General features: G+C 39.0%; 1 protein-coding gene across 1 annotated transcript; it reads left to right on the top strand.

Moving 5' to 3' along the window:
• Positions 1-183: 183 nt before the first annotated feature.
• On the top strand, positions 184-7,345 carry LOC104916797 (kinesin-like protein KIF20B). Its single transcript, XM_010727803.3, has 10 exons — positions 184-593; positions 1,078-1,164; positions 1,328-1,444; positions 1,639-1,777; positions 3,223-3,407; positions 4,842-4,890; positions 5,536-5,733; positions 6,071-6,182; positions 6,655-6,726; positions 7,177-7,345. Exons 1-10 carry the CDS (start codon positions 438-440, stop codon positions 7,325-7,327), a joined length of 1,266 nt encoding a protein of 421 aa, XP_010726105.1. The 5' UTR covers positions 184-437; the 3' UTR covers positions 7,328-7,345.
• The last annotated feature ends 532 nt before the right edge of the window (positions 7,346-7,877 follow it).

The raw sequence follows: 7,877 nt of genomic DNA, 5'->3' as shown, positions 1-7,877 counted from the left end.
GCTTTTATTCCAAATGGAGACTCTAACTGCAAAATGAGATGACAGGAAAGGTTATGTGGAGGGGGACTGCTTTTTATTAAATGGTATCTGCGACTATTTTTCATCAGCCATCATGGCTCTAGCAAGGCTGTGCTACACGCAAAAGGCTTTTTCCCGACGGGCAGCTGTGGTGCGATTTAGTCTGACAGGCAGCTCGGTACCACACGGTTTGCTCCTTGTGGTGAGATGGAGGGGAGAATAGGAAAAAGGTTACGCTTGTGGGTTTGAGATAAAGAAAGTTGAGTAGAACAGAAAAGGAAGAGGAAGCAAGAGTCAGTCCATACACACAAAGCAAACTGCAGATATCGTTTAGTCTCATATTGCCTAACTGAGGTTAGGAACTCTACGTCATGTGTTGAAAGAGCGAAGAATAACTTCTCTTTGTATTATCTTGCAGAATGGAACCAAATTCAGACGAAGATAAACTTTTCAGACCGTCCTATGTAGCTAGTGTGGAGCTACCTGAAAGAACAGGACTAGTAAACGTGGAAGATATTAAAACAAATCTCTCTGATGAGTTTAGTTCAGCTTCTTCAAGCTCAGACATGAGCCGGGTAAGAAAGCTTTAATATTAAAATGAATTGGATCTTTTAAAATAAACGTCATTCTTTTCTTGGTAAGAAGAATTAGAATCTTTAAGAGGAGGTGACAGTCATCTTTTCTGTGCTTTTAGACTGTGCGTAGACTAGACCAAGATGCATGGTGTTGCTTTGATACCTTATGAGGTGCACCACTATCAGTGGGTGAAGCTAACGTCACCTCAGAGAAGCACAGTGATGGAATACTTCTTCTTATGGTTGGCCTGAATGCAGTATATGAGTGTACTGTGGTATTATTTATTTTGAAACTCTAGGCTCTCACAAGGAAGTTTAGCAGGGGCCAAAGCACTTGTGAAAACAGAGAGTGAAATATTCCTGCTTCCCGTGTCATCAAATGAGTCTGTTACATCAGGCTGATGAAAAGAATGCTGTCTTAATGTGCTAATCATCAAACAGAGGATCTAGTCAGATTTGTAACTTCCAGCTCTTTCAATTTTAGAGGTCTAGTTTGGAGCCTAGGGGACACATACAAGTTTGCCTGCGCATTAAGCCCTTTACAGCACTGGAAAGAGCAAATGGATTGCAGGTACCACATCTACTTTATCTTAAAAACAAAAAGAAAAAGAAAAAGAAACTACCAGACAACAACAACAACAAAAACCCCTTAATGTGTACTTGTTTTCTTTTCCCCATAAGGTGACCTTTACAACACTTCTGATGCCTGCATTACTTGTGCTTCCTTTTAATAGGGGTGTGTTTCACTTGAGGACTCAACAAGCGTTATACTGAAACCCCCTAAGAGCTCCTTGAGTCGACTGATTGAAAAAACTGCAGGACAGACGATACAGAAGTTCACCTTTTCACGAGTAAATGAATTATCTTTAAATGCTTCTAAGTTATTTGTGGAAGCAGTTGCCTGTCTTCTGTTACTTAATGTAAAGCAAACAAGTTTCTCTTAAGAGTGCTCTTTATAATTATAAACGTGTATCTGACTCCTACAAGTATGTAAGGATTGCTTAAACAAACTAAAGAGATTAACCAGCTTCTTGGTAACGTTCAGGTGTTTGGACCTGAAGCAACTCAAGAAGAATTCTTTGAAGGTACTATGAAGCAGCCAGTGCAAGACTTCCTAGAAGGATGCAATCGTCTTGTTTTTACCTATGGCATTACAAATGCTGGGAAAACCTACACATTCCAAGGTAAGAGTAGATTTTTTTTTTTTTTCCTTGAATTAGTTTCTTAAAGCAGGATTTACTTCTAGAGGAGAGAGATGTTGTGACTTCTTACCTAGTGACTCAACAGGCCTTGTGCGTTGCCTTCTTTTGAATATTAGTAGCCTTGGAAAGTCTTCTTCCATGACATATATTATTAAAGTGAGAACTGTAGTCACCCTCCGAATTTGCGTATACGTGCAGTGATAGTCCTTTGTAAGGCAGCAGGAATTTCAGAGAGATGTGTATGACTTCCTTGTCCAAGTACTCCAAATCTTAGGGGGAAGAGGAAGCTGTGAAAACAAATGTAGATCAGTATGTGAGAAGGGTGTAAGTCAGTCCACACTAGAGTAACTTTGGTTTTGGTTCCTACAATAACAGTGTGCATCTTAAATGCTGTTTTTTATTTGAAGAAAGTATGTCTGAGTTTGTTGGATTTATCGTAGGCAGAGATTAAACATTTTGAAACATTTGATCAGGCTATTTCCATCTTGTTTCAAATTTCTGGGTTTAGTAATAACAACATCATAGAAGATTGTCTTTCTTAAGATTTAATAGTACAGAAATAATACATCAGTATTCTTTTTGGCTGGAAGCAGTTGTTATTTATGTTTAAGACTGTCGTAACAAATGAAATGCTTGAGTTCACAAGAAAACAAATTCCCGTATTTCTGTTATGCACTTTTCTGTTACTGTGTATTCCCAGCGGTTCCGTATGTGATCTTGGAACTGAGTCTTTCTCATAGTATTACATTTTTAGGACTTAGCTATTAAGAATCAGCAGGGTAACATCTTTCAAAGTTCTCTTTTTATGCGGCTTCCATACAGCATTACCTAACTTCTTCTGCGGTTTGTCCTCTCTTGTGTTCATGACTGACTTTCCAAACACTTCAGAGTGCACGGTGTTTGGTGACATTGCAAAAATTAAGGCATGGAGTAGGCAAGACACGGTGGTAGTTGTGTTATCCAGGAAAAGGCAATGGAGAGAGAAGTTGAGTTCCTTGAACAATAGTTACAAGGCTCCTAGATATTTGTTTGTATGGTTTGTGGGACGAATACAGCAGTGTTGCTGTGACATCTCTCTGGTTGTACATCAGGATTATTTCAGACAGGGGAGGAAGCCTGGAAAACAGTAGAAAATTTGCAAATTAGTTAAATGTGGGATTTGATTGCATTTTTTTTTTCCCCTTCTCTTAAGGCTAAGCTTATGCAGAATATCCCGGCTGTTTTCAAGTGATGCCCTGTAATGTCTAAGGAATGGGTTGTGTTTCAGAAACTGTCTAGTAACACTGCAAACATTGCTTCAGACTGTAACTGGCCTCTAAATTCTTTGTGTGTGCCTTGAAATTCAAATCAGTTATCTTCGTCTTCATTTATGTTTGTATGTTGTTCACGATAATAACGGGGGCTTTTCTTTCGTGTATTGCTTACAGGGACAGAAGATGATGTTGGTATTTTGCCAAGGACAATGGATATGTTGTTTAAAACCATTGGAGGAAGGCTATACACAAAAATGGATCTGAAACCTATTCGGTGGCGAGATTACATAAAACTGACTAAAGACCAAGTGAGAGAAGAAACTGCTCTTAAAAATTCATTGCTTCGTCTGACAAAAGAGGTAGGAGACTACTTCACAAAGAAACGATGAGTACATGCATCGTGAGAGAGCTCAATGCGATCCTGTCCATTGTGTAATGAGACAGGTTTGTGTGTTCACACGTAGTGAGACAGGTTTGTGTGTTCATACGTAGTTGTTTATTCATCTTTCTGTTCCTGTCGAAAAAGAATGAAGCATCATCTTAGTGGCATGCCACTCCATACTGGAGTATTTTAGTTGTGGAGTTAGCTTGATCTTATTGATGAGTTAGTTAAGGGTGCGTCAAAGACAGGTGGCAGTCCAATTCTTTCTGAATAACTTTGAGAGCCCAGGCATGTGTTAAGTCTGGCTCCAATCTGGATCTTAAAGTGTGCCGGGGGAGAAACGACAACTGTCTTCTACATGTGCATGAACCAAATCTGTGTAAAAGTGTTCTAGGTTTAGTGAGGATGTGGAAAAAAAATGCAACAAACAGCTGTATGCTGATCTTAACTCTCTAATGGAGTGGGATGAGATGTGATCATGTGATAGAGGTGCCTCCTCTAGTTTCAAGGGCCCTGTTCGTAGGTGGAATACTTGACCTTATAAACTGAGTAGCTGCAAGCTTTGCTGCCTATCCAAAGCCAGATCTGGGTGAGTGTTGTGTAGATGAAAATTTCTTGGTTAAAACTTTTTCTTCTTAAGCATACTGTGTCTGGTAGGTGAGACTCCTCATCTTCTCTTTGGTAGGTGGGAACTTCCTTCTCCTTCTGTGCTTAAAAAGAAATAAAGCAAAACGCTTAGAATCTGAAGCCTGGGAACTGATTATACGTGTATGAGCATCATAAGTTCTGGATGTTGGGAGCCATTTTATATTATTAAGCAGTTTGGACAAAGAAAATAGTATATTTGCAAAGTTTAGAGTTAATTAGAATTGTGTAACACTTGGACAGCCTGTGTTAAAAAGCAGTAAGCTGCTTACCTACATTAAGTGATCAAGTATTCTACCTTAACTTTAGTTTCCGAGAGTTGACCTAACAAGCCATAGGATATGGAAGTCCTGAATTATGAAAATGCCCATAAGAAAAAGATTTTAGGAGTCCTAGTTTCATGAAATCAAGGGTAATATGCAGACTACAACTGGGCTGTTGAAAATCATTCTGTTAAGTAACTCTTTCCAGTTTGGGATTCTCCTCCAATTTTTCCCCCCCGTATCAGCGAGCTGAAATATGTTATAGTAAAGGAATTGTCAGGAGTGACTAGTAAGGTAAAAACAGGACTTAAAGCAGGAGTGTATGAATGCACTGAACAAATTGTAACGTATAGCCAGGATTTTGGTGTTGAAACTATGCTATATTACTTTGGGGGAGGGCCGTATAGCTGTATTTACAAAAAAAAAAAAAAAGGGCGACTGGTGGTGGTGTATTGGTGCTGTACTTCAATAATAAATCCTAAAGTCTCTCTTTTCTTTTGTAGGTAGAGCATCTCAATAGCACTAACAGCAAAGCACCGGCTGATTCTAAGGGTATGTTTTGTATTAAACAATACAGAAGCTTTTCTAACTGCTAAGGTCAAGAACTGACTTTTGGCTAATGTTAATAAGAAAAGGATTATTTGGCTTTTATTTGTGATGGATTGGAATAGTGGTCAGGACATCCGGGCAGAAAACAGAAGGATGCAATGGTTAGGAGACTACTTGAACATCTAGGATAAGCTGGTGTTATGCATGAGGTGTAAGTAAAACGAAGAGAAAGAGTATGGCTTGTGATAAGTTCCCTAGTGATATTCTGACAGGCTTTTAGGGCACTTAAGAACTACCTAAATACTAAGTTTCCCTAAAAAGTCAGAGCGAGGCGTCCTTACCAGTTCAATTCTCTATATTGTAAAGCCTTTGAAGAGTTCAGAATATTTCTAACCCAACTGGACGTGTTAGATTAGGTTTTGGAAGTGAAAAAGCCAGCTCTAAAGTAGATGTGTCTTTGCAAAGGTGTACGGCAAGCATATGACTTCTAGATGCTCTGTGTGTGTATGGGAGGTGGGGGACGTCCGTGGTTCTTGTCCGGGAAAAGTTTCTGTAATTAACAGGGCTGCTGTAATCTTAGTCGCTAGTTGTTTTAAATGCAATTAGTTTGCTGTCTCTAGGTTGACTTGTAATATTTGTACTTTGCAGATGTAGGAAATCTCTCCAAAGGATCAGAAGAATCTAGCGGATTATCTCTAGATAATTTCTCAAAGTTCTCTGTTTGGGTTTCATTTTTTGAGATTTACAATGAATGTTTTTATGATTTACTGGCTCCTATGTCAGATGACAAGAAAAAAAAGACCCTTCGCCTTGCTCCAGACATCAAGGGATATTCTTACGTAAAAGGTAACTGGAACGCTTTGCAAACTGCCAAGCTTGTCATGGAAAAGTGTTATTTCTGTAATAATGTTTCTTCCGAGATAGAAAACTCTTAAATGTGTTCAGTTTAGCTCTAGAAATGTCTGCTTGAATGCAGAGGCGTACTATATCTTGCCCTTTTCCACGGGAGGAAGAATCTTAGTCTCAGCATCTCTCATCAGCTTATCGCGTGTGTGAAGCAGACTTCATAAAATATTCTATTGTGTTGACTAAATGTATTATTCTTTGTTTGTATACATCATTTCTTGTTTGCTTTTCCTTTTGCTAAGGAAGCTCACAAAATCACTTTTCCTTCTTCTGAAAGGTCTGCAGTGGGTTCAGGTCTCTGATTCTAAAGAAGCTTTTAGACTTTTTAAACTGGGACAGAAACACCGGAGTTTTGCAAGCACAAAGCTAAATACTTGCTCCAGCCGAAGGTGGGAGACTTTGACTGACGCTGGGTATGAGATAGTGTGGGGAAGAGGGATAAATTAAAATATTGCCTATGGCTTTTGTAGGGCAGAAGGCTTTAAAAAGGCTTGATATCGAGTGTTGCATTTGATATCCTGTGACAGTATGTGATTCTAGTGCTTGAAACAGGGGGGATTAGTCCTTCAAGCAGATAAGCGTGTACAAAAGCCAATTGTTTTATCAAAAACTCAGCAGAATAAGTAAGCCTTCTTCCGTCTAAGTACTGGTGGTTTGGGGGAGGGAAGAAAAGCAAAATAAGCCAAAAAACATGTCTCTTTAAAAGGCTTAATGCATCTAGTAGAACTGTGAAGTTAATTGAATCTCAAGTAGATCCAGCAGCGTTTTGAATAGACGTTGTAGATTTAAAAATATATATGTATTTCTGTCTATTGATCTTGCTTCATTTCTCCTTACTGATTTTTAAATTTCTCCTTTCAGCCACAGTATATTTACAATCAAGTTACTAAAAATTGAAGACCTTGAAATGCCACGAGTGACACGAGTCAATGAGTAAGTTCAGAGCAGAGTTCCCATCTCTTTTGGGGTGAAATTGCCAGTTGTTTTCAGTGTTGGTGTATTCATACTAGGCTACGTACACATGTTCCCTGATTGAGCCTCCTGTAGGAGTGGTGGTTCCCCATTTCCTATCGTCGTGCAGTACTAAACCATCAAGTTGCAGTGCTGTTGAGTATCTTGTACCCTCTGTTCAGCACAATGTTCCTCTATCCTGCTCCACTCAACTTCTGAACTAATGTAAGTCCTCAGAAAGAAGCGTATGGCAGAAAAATGGAAGCTTTGTTGAAGAAGCGTTTGGCAGGAAGTAGTGTGCAACTTCACTAGGAAAGCAACATGGGAGGGTTCAAGAAATTCTTCCTTTGGGAAGAGTGGTTGTGTTAGAAACGAAAATAATCAGTGCACGTTGCAAGGCAAGCAAACTTAATTTCCCTTGTCTGCCTTCAGATTATCGCTGTGTGACCTTGCTGGTTCAGAAAGGTATACCAAGACGCGCAATGAAGGTGATAGACTGAAAGAGAGTGGAAATATCAATACGTCTCTCCTGACTCTAAGCAAGTGTATTAGTGCACTCAAGATCAGTCAGCAGTCAAAGTAAGTCCTTGTACAAACTGTAACCCAGTTGTGGATTTCAGGTATTGTGTACAACGTTTAAACTGTTGTTTAAAATGCAGAGTACAAAACTAAGGCATGAGTGAAAACTATACGTAGACTTCTGCAGTTGTGTGAAGCCTTGTCGATCTAACAGCGTGGTCTATAAACTTGCCTGCTTTGTTTATTTTTTATTTTTGATTTTTTTAAGTAAACCTTTCAAGTTCTAAATCTTTGAACGTGTTATCGTAGACTTAAGCAACTTAACATTGTTTCTTCTGGCCTTGCCTTCACAGAGAAATCCTGGGATAAGTAATACAATTTCTCTTTGCTATTTTCACTGTAAATGAGTGAGATTTTAGACCTTTTCCTGCTTTGTGAATTAATTGCATTTATTATTTAGTTCTGCAGTGACAGTTTTCCTCAGGGATATTGCTGTGCTTTGTCCTAGCCAATAAAAAATGGTCAGATTTTTTTTTTCTTCTGAGTCTTGAAGTAACTTCATCGTTCCTTCTGATCTAGCTAACAAAATGCAGACAGAAGAAAAGCCTACCTGC

This window comes from Meleagris gallopavo, unplaced genomic scaffold (assembly GCF_000146605.3).
Source record: "Meleagris gallopavo isolate NT-WF06-2002-E0010 breed Aviagen turkey brand Nicholas breeding stock unplaced genomic scaffold, Turkey_5.1 ChrUn_random_7180001948350, whole genome shotgun sequence".
Classification (NCBI taxonomy): domain Eukaryota; kingdom Metazoa; phylum Chordata; class Aves; order Galliformes; family Phasianidae; genus Meleagris; species Meleagris gallopavo.
This window is presented reverse-complemented; position numbering and strand designations above follow the sequence as displayed.